The following is a 23,962-nucleotide window of genomic DNA, read 5'->3' as shown; positions in this document are numbered from 1 at the left end:
GTATTACTATTATATTGTTTTTGTTATTGTTGTGAGCCGCCCTGAGTCTTCGGAGAGGGGCGGCATACAAATCTAATAAATTATTATTATTATTATTATTATTATTATTATTATTATTATTATTATTATTGGTACATAAGCAAAAGTGGTAAATAACGACTCTGGTGGTTCCCTTTAATGAGAGCCAGATGCCAAGCTCACTTGCAATGATGTTTTCAAAATATTGTCTCTAGTGCGTAGTGCATTGTTTTTGGATCAGGAAAACCCCTCACTTGACTGTAGAACTCCCTAGATAATTTGAAATTCTTCCTTCAGGCACAGCCAAGATTATGTCATAGAATTGTTACAGGAACCCTCAGAAAGAAATAAAGGCTATAAACAAAATACATCAGTGCCACTTATTGGACATCGGAGAGTTAGATGGTAATTATATGCACTCCCTCCATCATTTGGAGAACATAGAACATATATCTACCGCCCTTGAGATCTGGATACATATTAGGACCCATGTACACTAAGCATGGATCTTGAAAACTTCCACTCAGATTTGAAATGCGAAATATGCTTATGATTTTAAAATGAAATTAATTCATCAAAATATTTTAAACTTTTGGGGCTCTCAAGGAAATGTTCTATTTTTGCTTTTTAATTGATTGGTTACTTTGAAATATATATATATATAAAAGCACAGGACAAAATCTGAAAAAAAGATATAAATCAGATAAATGATTCAAAAATGTTAATGTCATCGAGATTATACTTTAATAACATATTACTTAGTTAGGAATAGTTAGAATATATTATAGAGAGTCCTCCTATTTCCAGAAGTAACGTCTTAATATCCACGGAGAGGGGCGGCATACAAATCCAATAAATAAATAAATAATATCCTTTTACTCCTGGGTCCTACCATCTATGTCTGTCCCACCAAATAGACCAGAGTCACTAGACCAAAAATCAGCTCCACAGGAAGGCTAAGACTACCTTTATTGAGAATTTTTTAAAGTCTGATTGTGATGTACTTCCTCCCCTTTGTATACTCTTGTGAATTAAGGAGGTGTCTCTGAACTACAATAGACATATTTGCTACTTGATTTGGACTTAAGCCATATTGTTCTCCTTGGTCTATTTCTGTCCTTGCCCACTGCAATCTGTCTCCCCGCCAACTCCTTGGAGTAGCCAAGACAAGAAGCACAACACCATGACTATTAATACTACATTTATTCTAAAGATACAGTAATAGAACCTTACAAGTCTAAAAGCACTTCTCTGCTCCTTCACTTTGACTTTCCAAAAAAATAGGAAGGACCATTCTGAGAGGCTTTCCACCCTACTTTTCCTACTGAGGACTGAGATACCTTTTGCATGATGGTTGTCTACTAAGTTGCAGCTCTTTCTCCTATCTCCCGAGGACATTCCGATAGACCAGTGATGGCGAACCTTTTTCCCCTCAGGTGCCGAAAAAGCATGCACGTGCGTGAATGTACATGCGCAAGTGCCCACAACCATAATTCAATGCCTAGGGAAGGTGAAAACAGCTTCCCTCACCTTCCTGGAGGCCTTCTGGAAGCCAGAAATGGCCTCTTTCCCAACTTCTGGTGGGCCCAGTAGGCTCGTGTTTCGCCCTCCCCAGGCTCCAAAGGCTTCCCTGGAGCCAGAAGAAGGTAAAAATGCCTTCCCGTATCCCTCTGGAGGCTCTCTGGAAGCCAAAAACATCCTTCCAAAGCTTCTGTGTGAGCCAAAAATCAGCTGGCCAGCATACTCATGCATGTTGGAACTGAGCTAGGGCAACAGCCCGCATGTCAGCAGATATGGCTCCATGTGCCACCTGTGGCACCTGTGCCATAGGTTCGCCATCACTGCCATAGACCATTACACTCCTCCTACCTTCTTAAAATATAACTTCTAATCTTGCTCAAATTTTTGAGATGGATTTGTCAAGCCTTTTCAAAGTCTAAATATATGTAGTCAACTGGCTCATCACTAATATCATGTCTCTTCACCCTCTCAAATGGCATCCACTCTTCCTTGCCTCATTTTCTCTCTCTGTGCATGCTAAGAAGCCAGTGACTCAGAAAGGGAAATGTTTGATTTGGTGGTGCTGTGTCTACTGTAGGTAGTCCTCGACGTATGACCACATTTGTTCCATTACTATACCTTCTTTTCTATTATTTCTTAGATATATTTTACTATGAGTATCTCCTCTATAACCTTCATCATGTATTTTACTATGTGTATATAGATATATACCCACTAAAACCCTCATTGTGTATTGGACAAAATAAATAAATAAAATAAATAATAAAATTTGAGCCCAATATTTCTATAGTTAAGTTAAATATTTCTTTTGCCCCATTTTATGACCTTTCCTGCAACAGTTGTTAAGTGAATCACTGCAGTTGGTAAGTTAGTAATAGAGTTGTGAACCGAACCTGGTTTCTCCATTGATTTGGCTTGTCAGAAAGTCGCAAAAGGTGATCACATGCCCCAGGGACACTGGAACTGTCATAGACATGAGTCAGTTGCCAAGCATTTCATCACATGACCATGAGGATGTGGCAATGGTTGTACTCGTGACTCCTAAGTCATTTTTGTTCAGTGCCATTGTAATTTCAAATAGTCACTAAATGAACTGTTTTAAGTTGAGGATTACCTGTAGTAATTACCTGCTCAAACCCAGAAAATGACACTGGCAAGGGGGTCCAGAATGCAGGCCAGACCAGGCAATCTTCTTGGTCCCTACTCAATCTCGACAGACAGAAGAGAGGGGCCAGGGATCTCAAATAAGCAAATAATTTTTCAAATGCCTTTTCTATGGAGATTCTCAGTCATCCAAGCCATGGTTCTCCCAAAGGTGCTTTATTCAAAAGGCAACTGGACTTTCTGGTTTTTCTTTATAGATGTTTCATTTCTCATCCAAGAAGCTCAAGAAGTTTCATAGATGAAAAATGAAACATCTTTTTAAAAATCACAAGAAAGTCCAGTTGCCTCTTGAAAAAGCATCTTTTGGACATTCAAATGACTTGTCCCCTGCTTTCATAGAATTGTTTACAGTTCTGATAATTTCCAAGTGAGTTCTAATGACTTGTTTAGCATCTTATATATTCCAGATCATTTCCTTGCTTATGTCAGAATATTTCTTCAAAATGATTCTGCTCATTCTGTCAGACTTTCTATAGAGCAGTGTTTCCCAACCTTGGCAACTTGAAGATAGCTGGACTTCAACTCCCAGAATTCCCCAGCCAGCATTCGCTGGCTGGGGAATTCTGGGAGTTGAAGTCCAAATATCTTCAAGTTGCCAAGGTTGGGAAACACTGCTATAGAGTGACTGGCTTACTCAAGTTCTTACCACCTTGAGACGTGAGAGGAATGTAGATCAGAAAGCAGGGCTTGTCTGTGATAGCTCCAGCAGTTTGAAATACCTGTGCCCCAGTGAAGGGCTACCAAAATTTGTACTACCACACTGTGGGCGTGGCTTATGCAGGATGCCCTGCATTTTCTTTCAACATCTTTCAGTGCAAATTGGGTGCTCCAGGGTGGAGCTCCATTTTCGCTACCCCACTGTGTTACCCCCATCCGGGCAGTAGCCCACCCCTGCTGTGCCTTCATTTCTGACATTTTGCACTGCAGTGGAAACAATTTTATTCAGTTGGCTTTTGAAGTATAATGCTAATTGGCAGCCATTTTTTCGTTCATGTCTTTCTATATTACTGGAGATATTACCTTATATTAGATGTGGATTAGTTTTATTTTATTGTACGAGTTATTTTTATGTTTTTGTACACCACGTCAATCTGGTCATATCGATAGTATAAAAATGTAGTGCATCAATAAATGGAACCAGGCAAATTAGGTGACAAACTAATAAATAAATGCACACAATCCGATGTATTTTGTTGTTCATAGATAGCAGGTCTCTGTGTCTTGAACTAATCTTTGGCATGATCGCTCGGTATATTGGACCAGACTTTCTCAAAGACATGCTAGTTTCTCCTTTTGATGCCTTTAGGCATTAACTAAGAACCTATCATTCTTGAGTAATGAGAAAACTAAACAACTATCGTACCTATTGCCCATTATTCTCTCCAAATTAGTGGGTTAAAAAGTCTACATCATTAAGAGGGGGAAATTCCTATGTATCAGTGCAACTATGGGCAGCTTAAATATGTCCCCCTCACGAGTGTAGGACAGAATGAAGGCAACATTGGTGAAATATGACGGGAAAAGGTTATTAATATCACATGTTTGTGCCATGCTTAAAACAGATGGAGAAGAGTGGTCATTTAGATGTATCTTTTGATAGGAAGGTTGTCTATTCTTACTGCTGTTGTTAATTGTTGTATTCTGTTATTCTGTTATTCCTTTTGATTATGGTCATGAGGTATTTTGAAGAGAGAGAGAGAGAGGGAGGGAGGGAGGGAGAGAGAGAGGGGGGAGAGAGATAGGGAGTGAGAGAGATACTTGCATTTGTGATCCGCAAAGTAGATAATTCATCAACATCCCAAAGCATGGTTAGATTTCCTATAACTAATTTATGGCCCCAGCTGATTAAAATAGGCACCCATAGTCTTAATTTCAAGAAATGGCTGGGATGATAAATTTCAGGCTGAGCATGATTGATTTATTTCCTTTGGGTTCATTTTTTTTCTAATTCAAATTACTTTGAAATCATCCTGACCCACTTTTGTAAACATAAATCGTTGTCATTTGTAATCATTAGTTGAATTGTGACAGATAGAGAAAAATGCAAACAGCTCATCCGTATTCCTAAATTAATGGAATTGTTTAAAGAAAGATATGTTTAAAGAAGGATATATACCCCAAAAACAAGATAAGACTTTGCATAAAATCTGTATCAAGAAACAATGGCTATGATTTCAGTATACTCTAACACCATACTGATGTAAATTATGCATACTGTTTGTAAAAGTTTTGTAAAGTTATGCCTGCTTTCCCCTCCCTGTAAATTATTGAGTCTAATCTAATACGAAATCCACAACTTCATTAATGGATTAGTAATCTGTGGAGAGCACAGTGCCTCCTTAATAAAATGACTAATCACAATACTGTATACAAATAAAAATTATTACGGGAGGTGGGAATGGGAATTAAGGAACATATCCATGAACATAGGTGTCTACAAATAATGTATTGGAACATGGGCTCTGACTGTTTTTTTTAAAAAATTCAATAGTCCCACTTTCAGTGTGCTCTGTCCATTTAAGTTGAAGAACACCTCTACTTCTATAGTGTTATTGTTACTGTGCTAGGTTCTCCTGCTTTGTAGACAATGCATTTCCCATCTTCTACAAGTTCGACAATTTCATGGTAATTTGATCTTCTCATATCCATAAGCAGCCTAGAGTTTCTTCTATAAAATTCCCTGAAAGTGTGTCCTGTAGTTAATGGTTAAATTTGTATCTTCAATTCTGGAAAAGCCCCAATCCTCCTTTATTGTTTTTCTGTTATTTTTCCTGGATATTTTTGACCTTAATTAAACAATCTAAATTCTTTGTGTTTTGGAAAATGTGCTAATTTTTAGGACAAAGCAAGTAAATAGCATATTTGAGATAAATCCCTCTAGCTCTTTGTGTTCCTGAATGATTATTGTTTGAAAGCACAGAAATAGTTTGCCAATCTGCATGTCCTAAGCGAGCAGAATTTACACTTTTAAAATAATTTTATGCTTTAAAGCAGGGGTGTCAAACTAAAGGTCCGTGGGGCCACCCAGATAATTGTGAAGGACTAGCCCACAGTGCTTCTGCCAGTGAAAACAGAGCTTAGTAGTGCCTCCCAGGCTCTGTTTTCATGGGCAGAGGGCTGCAGGAGGATGACCACAGCCCCGTCTGGGCCACCACAAGTGCTCCCTGACACAAGTGATGTCAAGCTGGTCACACCCATTCTGGCAAAGCCCACCTGCCTATGCCCATCTGGCCCCTTGAGGTCAAACACAACTCTTATGTGGCCCTCAATGAAATCGTGTTTGGTACCCCTGCTTTAATGCATAGCAGTAGAAGAAAGCACAAAAAGGTGTTAAAATCTTGGTTATCTTCCCAATGAAATAACACTAATTAATTTCAGTAGGCATCTTAACTCTGCATATGTTTGGACTGCTAGGCATTCTTTATACTTCTATAAACATTTAATCAGGCTGCAACTTTGCCATAATGTTCAATATGCATGAATTCATGCATGGTATGTTTGTGTGTATGTTCAGCTTTTTAAATAAGGGTCTTTTAATTATTTTAAATATTAGATTTGTTATATGTTGTTTCATTATTGTTGTTAGCCGCCCCGAGTCTACGGAGAGGGGCGGCATACAAATCTAATAAATAAATTAATTAATAAATAAATTTGTGATAGAAGTCTCTGATGATACAACTGGAGAATTTATTGGTTGTCTTTCATCCTTCAGCTATTGATCTCTTATACTGGCGTGACATCAAGCAGACTGGGATCATGTTTGGAAGCATCCTGCTGTTATTGTTTTCCCTAACCCAGTTCAGTGTTGTCAGTGTAATTGCTTACTTGGCATTAGCAGCTCTCTCAGCCACCATCAGCTTCAGAATCTACAAATCAGTGCTACAGGCTGTGCAGAAAACCGATGAAGGACACCCATTCAAGTGAGTGATCTCTGGTTGTTTCTAGGTGCAACAATTGGTAAAAAGTTAAAAGTATTTTTAGAGAAATAAAGTAGGAAATAAATTCCCTCTTTGATCATTCTTTGCATTGACTGAATGCAATTGAATTGTTTGCCAACTCAATTAGCAATCACTACTTCACATTAACCTTTGGGCTAAATATCCATATATATATATATATATATATATATATGTATGTATGTATGTATGTATGTATGTATGTATGTATGTATGTATGTATATATGTATATATGTATATATGTATATATGTATATATGTATATATGTATATATGTATATATGTATATATGTATATATATGTATATATGTTTAAGGTTTAACTGGCCAACTGTTGAGCTTGATTGAGTGGGATCAATCAAGTCAAAAGGAGAGACACTCCAGACTGTGTATGGTGACTCTGCCTCATTTTTAGACAGGCCAAATTTAAACATTAGATTTGACTGCTTTCATCCCAACAAAAATTGTTAAGGAGGAAAAGCTGCCCAGTATCATTGATGATAAACCTTAAGATCCAACCATCTTCAAACTTTTCTCAACTTCATATGGACAACAATCATATAGTATACAGTGTTCCCTCGATTTTCGTGGGTTCAAACTTCGCGAATAGCCTATACCACGGTTTTTCAAAAAATATTAATTAAAAAATACTTCACAGTTTTTTCCCTATACCACGGTTTTTCCCACCCGATGACGTCATATGTCATCGCCAAACTAATAATTTTTGCAAATAACAAAAAATAATTATTGTTAATAAATAATTATGTTTATAAATATCAGGATCACTAAGTGTCTTATTCAATGGTGAGCACCAGTAATAATGGTGAGTAAATGGTTGTTAAGGGAATGGGAAATGGTAATTTAGGGGTTTAAAGTGTTAAGGGAAGGCTTGTGATACTGTCCATAGCCAAAAATGGTGTATTTACTTCTGCATCTCTACTTTGCGGAAATTCGACTTTCGCGGGCGGTCTCGGAAATCGAGGGAACACTGTATATATATAATTTGTTAGCAATATGGATCAGGAATCAGATATCAACCCTGTGAATGGCTAGTCATATTTCTATTTATCCAGGCTTTTCTGGATCCATTTACACTATCTTTGCCCCTGAAATTAACATTTTATCCTCTTTACTTTTTTGTCCAATTGAAAACTATCTTCTCTAAAAGAATATATGGTATAAAAATAAAGAGAGAAATTAATTTAAACAAATAAATGAAATAGGATTGAAGAGGCTGTCTGTCCCTATAATAGGCATGTTTTAGTCTGCAACCCAAAGATTCCATATAAGAGATAAGAATTCAGCTGGTGAAATCTGAGTTAGGTTTCTTTTCTTTTTCAACAGAAGCTACTTGGAAATGGAAATGTCTCTCTCCCAGGAACAGATTCAGAAATACACAGATTGCCTCCAGTCCTACATGAATAGTACAGTCAAAGAACTTAGGCGGCTTTTTCTGGTCCAGGATCTGGTAGATTCCTTAAAGGTAGGTGACCCACCAAAGAAGCATGGGGGTTTAGAGAAGGGAGAACTTCAGGTTCCTGATGGAAGAACTACATTCCCAGAGTTCTCAAATTAATGCCTTTAAGGTTTTCAAAGGATATCATTAGGGCTGGTACTAGAGAAGTAAATAAAATATTTATTTTAAGAAAATCAATATATATTTAACAAGTAGGATTCACTGTCATGAGGTATCATAGTGATCAGATTGGTGCTTAAAAAAAGATCAGTTTGTAATTATAACAAGTTCTTATTGCAGTTAGCTTGAATTGAATCTATTTTTCCTGCATTGTTTTTTGTTAGCTCTCAGAATGTGTCCTAGTGTGCTTTAAAAACCTCAGTTCTATAAACTCTGTCCCGTAGTACAGTGTTTCCCAACCTTGGCAACTTGAAGTCCAGATGCCTTCAAGTTGCCAAGGTTGGGAAACACTGCTGTAGTAAATGGGTTAATTTTGCCCAACTCATTCTTCTTCTACCGACTTTGAGGTTAAAAAAAAAAGGCTGCAAATCTCCCTTTCCAAACACTGAAAATCTGGCTCAACATAGGACAGTTATGGCGAACCATTTTTGGCTCGGTTGCCAAAAGGGTGTGCGCACATGCAATGTGCCTGTACACATAATGTAATGCCCTCCCCCCATACATGCGCACAACCCCCATGCTGCTCCCCCACGCATGTGGACAACCCCCCTGTGCTGTCCTCCTACGCATGCGCACAGGCTTCACTGAAGCCTCCAGACTTTCCATAGGTCCATTGTGCTGTTTTTCGCTCTTCCCAGGGTTGCTCTATGTCAGCTCCAGCAGCTGGCTAGCTGATTTTTGGCCGCCTTTTTGGCTGTTTTCCTTCTTCCCAGGGTTCAAGAAAGCTTCCTGAAGCCTGGGGACAGCGAAAAATAGCCAGCTGGCACTCCTTTATTTCTTCTAGATATTCAAGACAAGATTTAGAATTATTCCCTATTAACTACTGACCACAAAGTTTTGGTTACACCAGAATGTTCATCTGCAAAATGTAACTAAATGTATTTAATGAAAAAAAATAGACAAACTAAAGTATTAAATCTAAACTTTCCAACACCCTTTATAATTATGTTGGCAGTCTGGTGTGATTGTGGAAATTTAATTATTGTTTCCAATTCAGTTTGCAGTACTTATGTGGTTATTGACTTACGTTGGAGCTCTCTTCAATGGCCTAACTCTCCTGATAATGGGTAAAACTAATAATTTCTTTTCATTTGTATTATAATAACTTTGTGGTCAAAATAGATTGGACAATTTCAGTGAAATATGTCCCTCTCTATTTTTCGGTAATTTCTTGAGAGTACATGTTTGTTGTTTAACATTTCTGGAATTTTCAAATTTATTTTCATGGCTGATGTGCCAATAACGATAAGAGTTTTAATTCAGGAGACTCAGATTTTATTCTTACATTATATTTCTAATCTCTTTTTTTTCTGTTTCCCTTAATCTCAATTTCTTAGATTCACTTATTAAAGTAATTGAATGGTACAATTATGATGGTAAAATAATTATCATGTTATCACATCTTCTGTACTTGCTCTATATAAATATATTAGATTATTTTATAGGTTCATATATCATATTGTTTCAATACAATGATTATTTGTGCAGTATTGATTTAAGAATATTAACAGTAATATTTAGATAGACTATTCATTAAAAGAGAGGCATTACATCCATATTAATTACAGTTTAGGATGTCCATGTTAAAGAGCGTAATTTGCCATTTTTTATAATAACATAGCAAGGAAGCCTTGTGAATTCAGGAAACAATAACCACTTGGATTTTTAGAAATAACTCAGTTGCTAAAATAGGATAGTAGAATGTTGAAAAGGAATAGTAATCATTCTTCATCTTTATTACGCCTTTTAATGGTGAGCACATGTGTATTATACTTGCAAATATACTTAAAGCTTCTTTTTTTCTCCTTCTGTCTAGCTGTGGTCTCAATGTTTACTCTACCTGTGGTATATGACAAGTATCAGGTATGTAAGAAAGTTTAATTTATGGCTTTCATTTTGATCAGTAGTACCTATATAAATGGACAAGGAGCTTTTGGAGCAAGATCAGTAGTAACCATTACAAATATGCATATTTGTCCCACATATCTTTGTACATGTGCAGATTATTCAGGTTCCTGTGTGGTTTGAACAGTAGTTTAATTTAGTCTAGTCTAGTATTTTGCCTTATTTTGATTGATTGCAACAATATTTGCATAAAGGTTTCAGCAATTTTTAACTGTCTTGGAGAGTATGGCAGACAAACATGTTAAGAGTTTGCAAAAATCACCTCTATAAAATATAATAATGCATATATCAAATAGTTGATTCCCCATTGATTTATTTCTTCTTTCTTTTTCAGGCACAGATTGATCAATATTTGGGGCTTATGAGGACCCAAATAAATACTGTTGTGGCAAAGTGAGTATTGTAGTCAAGTTATTTAATGTCAGGATGAATATAATATTGTTGCTAGATTTCTGTATGATTAGTAGTAGGAACATAGAAATCTGTTCCCGTTAGTTAGGGTAGCAACTACTTAGCAACAAGAAAGTTACGCCCCATCCCAACCAGTGAAGGACCACAAAAATTTTTACTACCACACTGTGGGCGTAGCTGCCCCCACCTCCCAAAAAGACAACTAATATAAAGAAAGGTTTTGGATAGTGACTTCTTCCTTACCACAGCTGAGGTTCGGTATTAAAATATTTGTATTTTAATTTGAAGTCTGCTTTGCATCTGACTCCAATTTGCAGTTTGAGTAATGTGTACAGTATTTCTTGCAGATTTAAAATGTATTCTGTCCTCATTTAGGACATAATGACAATATTACATTAAGTTGAAGGAGTTGTTTTTTTTTAAATAATTTTTTTTATTGATTTTTATAAAATAGTTACATAAAACAAACATATAACAGTGCACAGTGCGTGTGCCCATCACCTAACAAACAAGACACCCCCCTTCACCACTACCACCCATACAAGAGGATTCAAAGGTTTCAAAGGTTTTGATTTGTTTATCTATAATTCCTTGGCTCTATCTTGCATTGAATATTACTAAAAGAGTGATTGCAGTTTATTTTTCACATTTACATCACAGATTCTACTCAACATATAATCTTTCACCTTATTAAGTTGAAGGAGTGATAACTATAGCTTCTGCATTGTTCCAGATCACTCCATTATCTCTAATACCCCAAATTTCTTTGAATCATTTGTGATTCATTCTCTTATAACTATTAGAGATAACACTTCCTTAAAAATTCTTTATATTTTTTATTAATATTTTTTATTGATTTTTATAATATAAAACACACACACAACATATGACATATAACATTCTTTATACGTCTATAGCAAAATGTTTCCTGCTGCTCTGGAAAATATTATTATTATTATTATTATTATTATTATTATTATTATTATTATTATTATTAATTGGATTTGTATGCCGCCCCTCTCCGCAGACTTGGGGCGGCTAACAACAATAATAAAAAACAACATGTAACAATCCAATTTAATAAAATAACTAAAAACCCTTATTATAAAAACCAAACATACACACAAACATACCATACATAACTTGTAATGGCCTAGGGGAAGGAATATCCTAACTCCCCCATGCCTGGCGACAAAGGTGGGTCTTGAGTAATTTGCAAAAGACAAGGAGGATGGGGGCCGTTCTAATATCTGGGGGGAGTTGATTCCAGAGGGCTGGGGCCGCCACAGAGAAGGCTCTTCCCCTGGGGCCCGCCAAACGACATTGTTATATTATATTACATTATATTACATTACATTACATTACATTACATTATATTATAATTATTCCTCTACATTTTATCTCTTGATCAACTTTCTTTTAGGGGGGTGTGCTCCAGAAATAATTCAAAAAAGATTCCTCAGACTTTAAAATTTAAAATTTGGGATTAGTAAAAATGTACTATTTAGAGGAAGAGGGAAAAAGTCTAAAATCTGTTTGGGTTTATTTGTTTTTAATTTGTTAATATTTGATTGGTTCTTTAGAGTTTTTTTTAGTTTACAGAAAAATGAGTAAAGAGAGGTAGGAGGCACTGCGGCATAACGTTTAATAAGTTAGAAATATTGTTGGTGTTATACTTTTGAAGAAACATTAAGGAGGGAATTTAATTAAAAGATAAGGGAAATAACTGGATGACAACATTAGAAAAATTCTGTAAATTTTTGGATGATTGATATGAGTTACTAACAGAATATTGCATTTTATTTTATGAAAAATAGATGGTATATTGTATTGTTTGATGTATGTTGAGAGAGAAAATTTTAAAAAATTACCCCCCCCAAAAAGATTCCTCAGGGATTGCCATCCAAGTTTTAAACAGAAAAAAAACTCTTTCCATTTATGATGACTGTAGCTCATAATGAATGTTTCTGAGTGAAAGAAATTCTACCTGAGGATTAGTTTCAAGCAGAGAAAATTAATTATGTAGTGAAATAGCTATTCTGCATGTCTAATGTTTGTTTTTTGTAATCCTATTTTTCAACCTCCAGAATCCAAGCAAAAATCCCAGGCGCTAAGCGGAAGCCCGAGTAAAAGTAGCAGCGAGAATCTATCAACTACAGGAGTGAATGATAAGAGAATCTGGGATGAAAACGGCTCTGTTCTTTTTACTTATAATTTATTATTCATCTTTCTTTTTCTCGCTTGCTCTCTCTCTCTCTCTCTCTTTCTCTCTCTCTGGGTGAAGGCAGATGTAAAATAGAAAAACTCACAGTGTTGAAGCATGCCCCACAATGCTAGGTCGAGCCTGGCTTTCTCTGAAATTCACAAGCAAAACAACAGGCATAAATGCCACGGAAATGGGCTCAACTACCTGCCTTTAGTTTCTTCTTCCCTATTCTTCAGGCTGGCTTTCCAGCTATCCAAAATAATGAGAGCACTGCAACAATATTCATGAATTTTTGTTCATTTCTTTTTATATAACTATCTATATATCCACACAACATACCACTTCTTTGAAAATGTAAAGTTATTTTAGGGATTGTTAAGAGAACATTTGGGTGACATCACGAGAAAGCAGCCAATCAGCACTGTGCACAGCCAGCTTCTGCTTTGAATTTGCAGAACAATTTTCTTTTCTTTTCCAGTTCCATCCTGGGGGGGTGAAAAAGGATGTTTGGATTCAATGCCGTGAGGGTGCTGCTGGAATGACACCATTGCTCTGAACGTGTTATATTTGTCTTCACTCTTCTTTCTTTCAAACACCATGATCTCAGAGATGTGAAATAACGAAACAGCTTCTCTCCCCCCACACTTCTCCTGCTGTTTCTGTACTATCTTAGACTATTTGCAATCATGTGTGTCAAGCACTAAAGTATAGTAAAGAGAAAAGTGTTCTAGGTGTGGTTCTTGTGTTGCTTCTTAAGTGCATGACGGTGAGAACCTAAAGTTACTATTGAACTTTTTGTTTTTTATTATCTAGTGCTTCTACTATTATTTTTTCTATCGGCATCGCTTAAATAACCCTGAATGTTACATGTGGCTGGGGCTTTCCTGCTTAGTGCACTGATGCAGTTTTGCTTCTATGTCCACTGGGTTTGCTGGTTGGCTTTATCTTGACTATTTAGAATCATAGACTGAGTCTTCAAGTGTCATTGTTTCTCTTTTGGCACATCTAATTAAAAAAAACAAGCCAAGGAGCAATCAGTGCTTAAATGGCATAATTCATTTTGTATAACTCTCTTAAGAAATTGAAAATAAAACCTACACACCCAGTACCTTTTGTTTTGTTTTTGTTTTTTATTTGCTCTTCAAGGATCAGTGGTCTGATTACATGTATGGGGAAATTAAAATTTCCAGCTTGTAATACGTATCACAAATTTGTATGACGTTCTCTGTAGGATTTAATTATGGATTCTTAAATATTTGCACTTATGTACTTGATACTGAATGCAGAAATAAATGTTACTAAATGTTAAAAGGAAGGTCTTCTTGCCATTTTGCTCACACTCATTATCACATAAAGACTATGAATGTATATCACAAAATTGCTAATAGCTCTTGGATTCTGCTGAGGAATCTGCCTTAACAGGTAACATTTTCTGAGCAGAACTGGGACTAGATAATATCTAGTCGCCAAGGGAGCCAGTTCATAATTGGAGTTGGAGCTTGCTAGGTCAAATATGATTTACAGACGTACATGCCAGTACAATAGACATGCCCATTTTTATCACATTGGTGTTTTGTGACTCAGTGAGTCAGAGAGAAACATAGAATGGAAGTCTCAAAAATGTATTAAATGTTTTTGCAATCATGTATTTTTAATAAATTGAAAAATTTCATGTTTGTCAAGAAAAATATCCCATCTTGTGAAATAGGAACATGAAAAAATGCCTTACAAGCCAGACCATGGGGGTGTCTAATTCAGAATTGTTTACACTAATTGGAGGTAGGTTAAAGGCTCACTTTTTCCAGATGTTACCTGAAGAAACTGGAGATTAAACTTGAAGTTTTAGAGGGAAAGGATATAAATCTATTGAACACTTTAAATATTGTAATCATTTCCCCCAAATTTCTTCAAATGTGTAATGTAACATGGTTTCAGCCCATGCTCTGGATCACTAGTCCCCGATCTTTCTGGTACCAGAGACTGGTTTCATGGAAGACAATTTTTTCATGGCCTGATTGTTCGTGGTTTCGCACGCAACCTAGATCTTGCAGATGCTCAAAGGCAGCTCCATTTACTTGCTGCTCCTTGCGTGGCCCAGTATCTAATAGTACAGACTGGTATCGGTCCATTGCTCAGGGGTTGGGGACCTCTGCTTTAGATTACACACAAAAGTCTTGACAATATGGTTAACATTTATGAAAAAATATACAGTGATCCCTCGATTTTCGCGATCTCGATTTTCGCGAAACGCTATATCGCAATTTTTTCAAAAAATATTAATTAAAAATATTTTCCCACCCGATGACGTCACTCTCTTCCTTTCTCATCTTTCTTTCTCTCTCTCTTTCTCTATCTTGCTTCTTCCTCTCTCACACTCTCTTCCTCCCTCTCTCATCTCTTTCTTTCCTTCTCTCTCTTTCTCTATCTCTCCCCCTCTTGCTGGCAGGCGGCGGGCGGGCGGGCGAGCGGGGGCATCAGCGAGGAAGACCCAGAGAAGGTTCCTTCGGCCGCCCAGCAGCTGATCTGCTCGGCAGCGCAGCGAGGAGCGGAATCGGGGTTTCCCCTTTACGTAGGCGGCGGGGAAACCCCGATCTTCGTCTGCTCACTGCTGCTGCGCTGCCGAGCAGATCAGCTGCTGGGCGGCCGCAGCAGCAGCGAGCAGACGAAGATAGGGGTTTCCCCGCCGCCCACGCAAAGGGAAAACCCCGATTCCGCTCCTCGCTGCGCTGCCGAGCAGATCAGCTGCTGGGCGGCCGAAGGAACCTTCCCTGGGTCTTCCCCGCCGCCCACGCAAACTCCACCATCTGCACATGCGCGGCCATGAAAAAAAGGGCGCGCATGCGCAGATGGTGTTTTTACTTCCCCAACCCTACATCGCGAAAAATCGATTATCGCGAGGGGTCTTGGAACGGAACCCTCGCGATAATCGAGGGATCACTGTACAGTGATACAGTATCTCGTCTTACAAACGCCTCATCATACAAACTTTTCGAGATACAAACCTGGGGTTTAAGATTTTTTTGCCTCTTCTTACAAACTATTTTCACCTTACAAACCCACCGCCGCCACTGGGATGCCCCGCCTCCGGACTTCCATTGCCAGCGAACTACCCATTTTTGCGCTGCTGGGATTCCCCTGAGGCTCCCATCCATGGGAAACCCCATCTCTGGACTTCCATGTTTTTGTGATGCTGCAGAGGAATCCCAGCAGGGGAATTCCAGCAGTGCAAAAACGGGCGCTTCGCTGGCAACGGAAGTCCGGAGGTGGGGTTTCCCAGTGAGGGGAGCCTCAGTGAAATCGCAGCATCGCAAAAACACAGAGGTCCAGAGGTGGGGTTTCCCATGGAGGGGAGCCTCAGGGGAATCCCAGCAGCGCAAAAACGGGCATTTCGGCTGGCAAAAGGGGTGAATTTTGGGCTTGCACGCATTAATCGCTTTTCCATTGATTCCTATGGGAAACATTGTTTCGTCTTACAAACTTTTCACCTTAAGAACCTCGTCCCGGAACCAATTAAGTTTGTAAGGCGAGGTATCACTGTACTATCATTGCAATCAGTAATTATACTGCTCAAAAAAAATAAAGGGAACCCTCAAAGAACATATTCTAGATCTGAATGAATGAAATATTCTCATTGAATACTTTGTTCTGTACCAAGTTGAATATGCACAACAGCATGTGAAATTGTCAATCAGTGTTGCTTCCTAAATGGAGTTTGATTTCACAGAAGTTTGGTTTACTTGGAGTTATATTGTGTTGTTTAAGTGTTCTCTTTATTGTTTTGAGCAGTGTTTTTTTTAATCAAAGATGAGCCCTTCAAAAGTTTCTATTAATTTTCCAAGCAGTTATTTTCAGTAATAAAATGAGGATAGATTATGGTGTTTGTTTTTATACTATTATGCACAGCAGCAATAAATGCTGTCATCTAGTTCAGGAGCTGACCAAAAAGTATGTCTTCTCAAAAAAATGTTGAATAAAGTTCTGAGATCAACCCTGACTGCTATTTAGAAGTCCAGACCCTGAAGATGAAAATCAAATACTTTGGCCACCAGATGAAAAGGACGGACTCACTGGAGAAGAGCCTAATGCTGGGAATGATGAGAGCAAAAGAAGACAGAGAATGAGATTGCTTGATGGAGTCACTGAAGCAGTTGGTGTGAGCTTAAATGGACTTGAGGATGGTAGAGAACAGGAAGGCCTGGAGGAATGTTGTCCATGGGTTTGCACGATGGGTCAAACATGACTTCACAACAAGAACAATCCTTGTTCTGCTTTAGCAATGAAGTAGGTTTATCATTGTACCCGGAGCATGGGGTAGGGGAAGGAGAGATGTGGCAGCAGGGATGTTTTGTTTTGAGACAGGTACTGGCAAGAAACTGCTTCTGACACTTCTCTGCCTTCCCCCTGGCAAAAATGTGGGCACAGAATAACCAATTTCTTTACTACTTATCAACTTCTTTTCTTATATCTTTGGTTCTTTCCCTTTGGTGGGGGGAACAGGATTTTCTTAGCACACAAAAGATCTTCCCATTCTTCTTTCCCTCCATATCCTTTCCTCTATTGGTTGACAAGTGGAAGAGATGGAAATTTGGTACAGTGAGGAAAGCCCTGATCCTCCTACTGCCAATAGGCAAAAGCTCCGCAAAATCAATCTGGAACGAGAGCTGGGCGTACTGTGTCCTCAGATGGCCAACAGAAACAGGGCAACCCATCACCAGCAAATTGATCTCCATGCCATTCAGCACAGACTGCACTAAGCTTGTGTCAACCAATGTAAGGGAGTTTCACTGCAGAAACAAAACAGGAAGATTGCACAAGCTACATCCATAGTAGGATGAAAGTCAGCTAGAGGCAATAACATAATAATGTTTATGTCCTTTGTTTCTTAAAGCACCAGTAGTTTCTACTTAGCAGTTGGTACAGAAAAGCCCTGAAGATGTCATTTTGTCTGCATTGAATACAAAAATCTGATTTGATGTAACCATCAAAGAGGGCCTATTGTGGGTTCCCCCTCCACCACAAGTACATGAACTACAGCAATATCCAAAAATAAGTGAAAAAGCCAAGATGACAGCTGTGCCTGCACAACTGGAGCTTACTCCTTTTTAATATGTGTGGCATGCAAAGGAATAATCACAATTGTAGGCAGCTTCTTGATCTTTTTGCTATCCCCCATCCCAGGGATGGTTCTAGATAATAGGTCATCTCAGCACCAGCCCCATTCTTTCTCTCCCTAGAAGTATTGAAATACCATACCCCACTGACATCCCACAAAGTAGCCAAAGCTGTGTTGTTTCAGCAAGCTTTGGCCAGTGATAGCTTTAGCTATTATTTTACTGGGTCTTTTAATAATTTATATTGTGTGGATGTGTGACTTTAGGCACTCTACCTAAAGATCCTGTTGATCATATTCATTTATCCTTAAAGGCCCCTCTCGAATAAATTCCTGAAATAAGGTTCCTAGGCAAACCATTGAAGTAACTTTCATTTTAAAACAGATTTCACACAAAGTATAATGGGTTTGATTGCATTTCTAAAAATTATCAGCTAAAAATGCATTCACAGTTCTGTGCAATACCCATTTTACTATTTTACAGCTCATTCCTAAATTAAATACAGTACAGAAACAACAAAAACAAGACTGCAATTTCAGCAACTATCCGGAAGCAAAAATGCCTTTAGATGCATATTATTATTATTATTTACGAAAATCCTGATGTAAGTAATTATTTAAATGAACTGAATACTGATTCATAAGAATTCCACATCTTTCATTATATTTATTAAGTTAGATTCATATATTATTTTATTCATAAAAAACTGTAATACACAGCAAACGGGATTGATATGCTGGATTTTGTGTCACAATATCACAAGTCAAACATTTCCCAAGCATCTAGAACTGTGTGGTTTATTATTATTATTATTATTATTATTATTATTATTATTATTATTATTATTATTATTATTAATCCTTCCGAGGTGGGTAAAAGGAGGACCCAGATTGTGGGGGCAATATTGCTGGCTCTATTTAAAAAGTGCTATTGCTAACCGCCCTGAGTCTAAGGAGAAGGGAGGCATAAACAAATCGAATAAATAAATATTATTAATTATAATAATAATAATAATAATAATAATAATAATAATAATAATAATAATAATAATAATAATAAAAAAAGGCCCTCTCCTCCACTCCCAGCATATTGTAGCTTTTCGTTTTCAAATGAAGAGAAGGAGGGGGTATAAAAGACAAACAGCATCATTTGAATCCACCATCATGTTTTTTCTCAGCGGCTTTGGAACAGGCAACCTCGGGCGGGTCTCGCGAGGCGCGCGCAGGCCCGGTCGCCTCCGGTTGTCATAGTAACCGCCCGCGCAGTGTGGCTCAGGTTGTTGCGGGGGTGGGGGGAGCGGGGAGGATGATGGCGCCCTCTACTCCTCGCTCGTCGTGCTGTTCAGAGTCTGCGGCGTCAGCGCTGAAGCACCTGCGGGGCGTGGGTGAGCGGCTCTCCGCGGTTGCTTTGGCAGAGCTCGCGCGTAGTGCGAGTGAGAGGGGGACTCCAACGTGGGAATCCCGCGGGGAGGGGAGAAAAAAGTGCTGCTTCCTCGGACTGGGAGAAGGGAAGGATTCAGCATGTCTTAATGTTGCTTCTTCGCTCTCTCTCCCCCTCCCTCCCTCACGTGTCTTCCTCTGAAATGTAAACACACAGCAATAAGGCAATAAAATGTTTCTATTCTCCCACCCCACCCCAAGGATTATAGCCTTGGTGACGGGACGGCGCCCTTTTACGTGTATCCTCCATGAATTCATATTGGTCCCTGGTTAATAAGAGTCTGCATCTCAATGCATTAGGGGAGGGATAGGCAAAGTTGGCTCTTTTATGACTTGTGGACTTCAACTCCCAGAATTCCTGAGACAATCATACCAGCTCAGGAATTCTGGGAGTTGAAGTCCACTTGTTATAAAAGAGCCAACTTTGCTTACCCCTGCATTAGAGGATTAAATATTGAACATTTTATTTATGTATTTATTAAATTTGTAAGGCTGCCCGTCTATCAAAGAAACAATAGACAGTGATCAAAAGTAAGAAGCAACAACCATAAAACTTCTAAAAAAAAACCCCAGATAAATTAAACCAGATAGCCAATTAAAAATCTCAAAAAATATCTCATACATCCGTGCCAGAGTTCTAGAAATTAATAATAGCCATCCACAAGGCTGGTAGCGTTGGGGTCATCTATATCTCGTATCATTGTGAATTCTCCCCAAAAGATGCCCACAGTTAGGACTAAAACAATGCAATGCAATAAAATAAAATAAAATAAGTATAAAAGAATTTAAATGGAAGGAAGATGATTCTGATCTTTTCAGTTCTCTCTCAGCAACATCCTGTACAACTGACCAAGGCATCTTTCTGAAGGATTCGCAAGAGTACAAACTGAATAAAACAATTATCACAGATAATCCCCACTCTATCAAGGACCTCGGAGTACTAATAACTAAAGACTTAAGTGCCAAAGCCCATTGCAACAACATCGCCAAGAAGGCTTTAAGAGTTGTTAATCTATTCCGACGTAGCTTCTGCTCCGGCAATCTCACACTACTTACCAGAGCTTATAAAACTTTCACCAGACCCATCCTAGACTATAGCTCATCTGTTTGGAACCCATACCACATTTCTGACATTAATACCCTCAAAAATGTCCAGAGATACTTCACCAGAAGAGCTCTTCACTCCTCTACCTGTAACAGAACAACCTACGAAACTAGACATACAATCCTGGGTCTAAAAAGCTTAGAACTAAGACGCCTCAAACATGATCTAAGTATTGCACACAAGATCATATGCTGCAATGTCCTGCCTGTCAAAGACTACTTCAGCCTCAACCACAACAACACAAGAGCCCACAACAGATACAAGCTTAATATTAACCGCTCCAAACTTGACTGTAAAAAATACAACTTTAGTAATTGATTTGTCGCCGCCCCGAGTCTTCGGAGAGGGGCGGCATACAAATCTAATAAATTATTATTATTATTATTATTATTATTATTATTATTATTATTATTATTGTCGAAGCGTGGAATTCACTACCGGACTCTGTAGTATCATCCGCTAATCCCCAACAATTTACCCTTAGAGTATCCACGGTTGACCTCACCAAGTTCCTAATCCTAAGAGGTCAGTAAGGGGCATACATAAGTGCACCAGAGTGCCCACCGTCCCCTGTCCTATTGTCTCTCCTATATCTCCTATATCTTCTCTTCTGTACCTATTTCTTTTCCTGCTATTCTCTCATAGTTATATTTTACTCCTTTATTTTCTCCTCTATTCCCTCTTTAATACATTCTACCTGATTATATCCTCTATAACCCTCATAGTGTATTATTGTGTATTGGACAAAACAAATACAGTGGTACCTCGGTACTCAACCACAATTCGTTCCAGAAGTGTGGTCGAGAACCGATTTGGTCGAGTACCGAATTTATTTATCCCATAGGAAATAATGGAAATGGATTTAATTGGTTCCCAGTCCCTGTTAACTCGATGGGAACCAATTAAATCTATTTTCTTTATTTCCAATGGGATAAATAAATTCGCTACTCCAAGCTGCAGGAAAGGTGGGGGCTGCTGCAATCCCGGCAGCTTTGGGGGGCTCTTTTCCTCATTGCTTCTTTTTATTACCTGTAAGCAGCTTCAAAAACTTTCTCCTTCCCTGTGGCTGCAACAGCGGCGGTTTCCCTTCCAGTAGCAAGAGCGCCGGGGACGTCACAAGATGAAGGGAAGCTGCTGGAGCCATCTCAGCAGTTGCTGCCGCTCCAGCAGCTTCCCTTCATTACGTGACTTCCCGGCGCTCTTGCTACTGGAAGGGAAGCCGCCGCTGTTGCAGCCACAGGGAAGGAGAAAGTTTTTGAAGCTGCTTACAGGTAATAAAAGGAAGCAATGAGGAAAGGAGCCCCCAGAAGCTGCCATCCCGGCAGCTTCAGGGGGCTGAGGAGCTCTCTAAGAGCTCCAAGCTGCAGGAAGGGTGGGGGCTGCTGCAATCTTGGCAGCTTCTGGGGGCTCTTTTCCTCATTGCTTCCTTTTATTACCTGTAAGCAGCTTCAAAAACTTTCTCCTTCCCTGTGGCTGCAACAGCGGCGGCTTCCCTTCCAGTAGCAAGAGTGCCGGGAACGTCACGTGATAAAGGGAAGCTGCCGGAGCCATCTCAGCAGTTGCTGCTGCTCCAGCAGCTTCCCTTCATTACGTGACTTCCCGGCGCTCTTGCTACTGGAAGGGAAATCGCCACTGTTGCAGCCACAGGGAAGGAGAAAGTTTTTGAAGCTGCTTACAGGTAATAAAAGGAAGCAATGAGGAATGGAGCCCCCAGAAGCTGCCAAGATTGCAGCAGCCCCCACCCTTCCTGCAGCTTGGAGCTCTTAGAGAGCTCCTCAGCCCCCTGAAGCTGCTGGGATTACATTTCGGATAATGAACAAAATTTTCTCTGGCTGTTTGGTATCTGAATTTTTGTTCAGATAACGAAGCAAATTTTTGCCGAAAAATTTGTTCATTATCCGAAATGTACGAGAAAGGAAGCGTTCGAGTACCGAGGTACCACTGTACATACAAAGGAAATCTGTTAAGTCCTTGGCCATACCAATGTCAGGTGCTGCATGACTCAGCCCTCTCCCCCATGTGTGAGAGTTGTATTTCATGGTTTCTCAAAATGTCAGTAAAAACTTTGTGAGAAGTGTATTCAGAGGTGTGTGTGTAGTAATTTGCTACGTAGTTAGGAAAGAAAGAGAAGATTAGGAACTTCTTTCTATGAATAGGACTAGTCTTCAGTATTACGTATTCAGAATTCCTTGACTTTCTTGTCGATTTATCAAAATCTATTTGAATGGATAAAACTTGACAATATTATTTAATACAGTGATTTTCAACCTTTTTTGAGCCGAGGCACATTTTTTACATTTACGAAACCCTGGGGCACATTAAGGGGGGGGGGGGGGGACTAAAAAAAGTTTGGACAAAATAATTCTCTCTGTCTCTTCTTCCCCTTCGCTCTATTTCTTTCTCCCTCCCTCTTTCTCTCCCTTCCTTCCTCTTTCTTTCTCTCTCCATCCCTCTTTCTTTCTCTTCCTTCCTTCCTCTCTCTTTTGCTCTCTTTCTCTCTCCCTCCCTATGTCCCTCTATGTCTTTCTCTCTCTCTCCTTCCCTCCCTCTCTCTCTCTTGCTTTCTTTCTCTTTCTTGCTCTCTCTCCTTCTTTCTCTTGTTCTCTTTCCCTCTCTCTTGCTTTCTTTCTCTCTTGCTTTCTCTCTCTCTTGCTTTCTTTCTCTCTTGATTTCTCTCTCTCTTTCTTTCTTTCTCTCTGAGCTTCGCGGCACACCTGACCATGTCTCACGGCACACTAGTGTGCCACGGCACAGTGGTTGAAAAACACTGATTTAATATACATATAGCCCTAGTTGCAGCATATTGCAGCATAGTGAACTACTTGTCCTGCCCCCTCTTTCCAGTGTACTGGCTTGGTCTCTTCTATCCCCATCAAATGATTATTTAGTTGAGAACTCCCAGAGTTCACTCTGCAACTAAAATGTGAATCTACGTAATAACTGTGAAGTTAACTTCCAAGTTGCAAAGCATTATTTTACTTAATGGGATTTGAAAATTGAAAAGTGTTTTGAAGTCAGGTTTCCCTGTTCTTCCTTTTTGATTAGAAAAACAGCTTCAGAATGAAAGGCCACCATGCAACAAAGAAACTGTCCAGCACCTTGAAGATGCTGTCACAGCCATTAAAAAATTGGTAATATCAAAATCTAAAAAATTTTTGCTTTTAGATATTAAAAAAAATACATGTATTTTGATTACAAAATTTGGGTTGGACTAAATAGTCTTGCGTTGAATCTATGGATGAATATTTGATGTGCTATTATTAGAGTACAGTGTTGCTGTAAAGAGACGATCTGTGCTAGTATAATGATGGGGGGAGAGAAAAGAATACGGGTAGTCCTCAACTTAGGACCATAATAGATTCACTGAAACCTGGCTGGGCCCGGAGGGAGGTGTTCCCCTCTCTGAAATTTGCCCAGCCGGGTTTCAGATATGGCATCAACCTCGACCCCAGGGAAGGGGGGGAGGAGTGGCTATTGTTGCCAGGGAGAGC

At 38.9% G+C, this 23,962-nt stretch overlaps 2 protein-coding genes across 5 annotated transcripts in view; both read left to right on the top strand.

The window, feature by feature from the left end:
• Nucleotides 1–14,127, top strand: part of RTN1 (reticulon 1) — a 142,860-nt gene extending 128,733 nt beyond the window's left edge. For all 4 annotated transcript variants that reach the window (XM_070750341.1, XM_070750356.1, XM_070750349.1 and 1 more), the window contains 6 exons: nt 6,416–6,623; nt 8,003–8,141; nt 9,292–9,361; nt 10,111–10,157; nt 10,534–10,592; nt 12,698–14,127. In XM_070750341.1, the coding sequence (XP_070606442.1) occupies nt 6,416–6,623; nt 8,003–8,141; nt 9,292–9,361; nt 10,111–10,157; nt 10,534–10,592; nt 12,698–12,740 (566 nt within the window). In that variant the 3' untranslated portion in view covers nt 12,741–14,127. The remainder of the gene's footprint in view (nt 1–6,415; nt 6,624–8,002; nt 8,142–9,291; nt 9,362–10,110; nt 10,158–10,533; nt 10,593–12,697) is intronic.
• A 5,095-nt stretch (nt 14,128–19,222) lies between these two features.
• Nucleotides 19,223–23,962, top strand: part of CCDC175 (coiled-coil domain containing 175) — a 61,881-nt gene continuing 57,141 nt past the window's right edge. Inside the window, exons 1-2 of the mRNA XM_070750296.1 lie at nt 19,223–19,311; nt 23,517–23,602. Of these exons, the coding sequence (XP_070606397.1) occupies nt 19,233–19,311; nt 23,517–23,602 (165 nt within the window). The 5' untranslated portion in view covers nt 19,223–19,232. The remainder of the gene's footprint in view (nt 19,312–23,516; nt 23,603–23,962) is intronic.

Source organism: Erythrolamprus reginae, chromosome 1 (assembly GCF_031021105.1).
Source record: "Erythrolamprus reginae isolate rEryReg1 chromosome 1, rEryReg1.hap1, whole genome shotgun sequence".
Lineage (NCBI taxonomy): Eukaryota > Metazoa > Chordata > Lepidosauria > Squamata > Dipsadidae > Erythrolamprus > Erythrolamprus reginae.
This window is presented reverse-complemented; position numbering and strand designations above follow the sequence as displayed.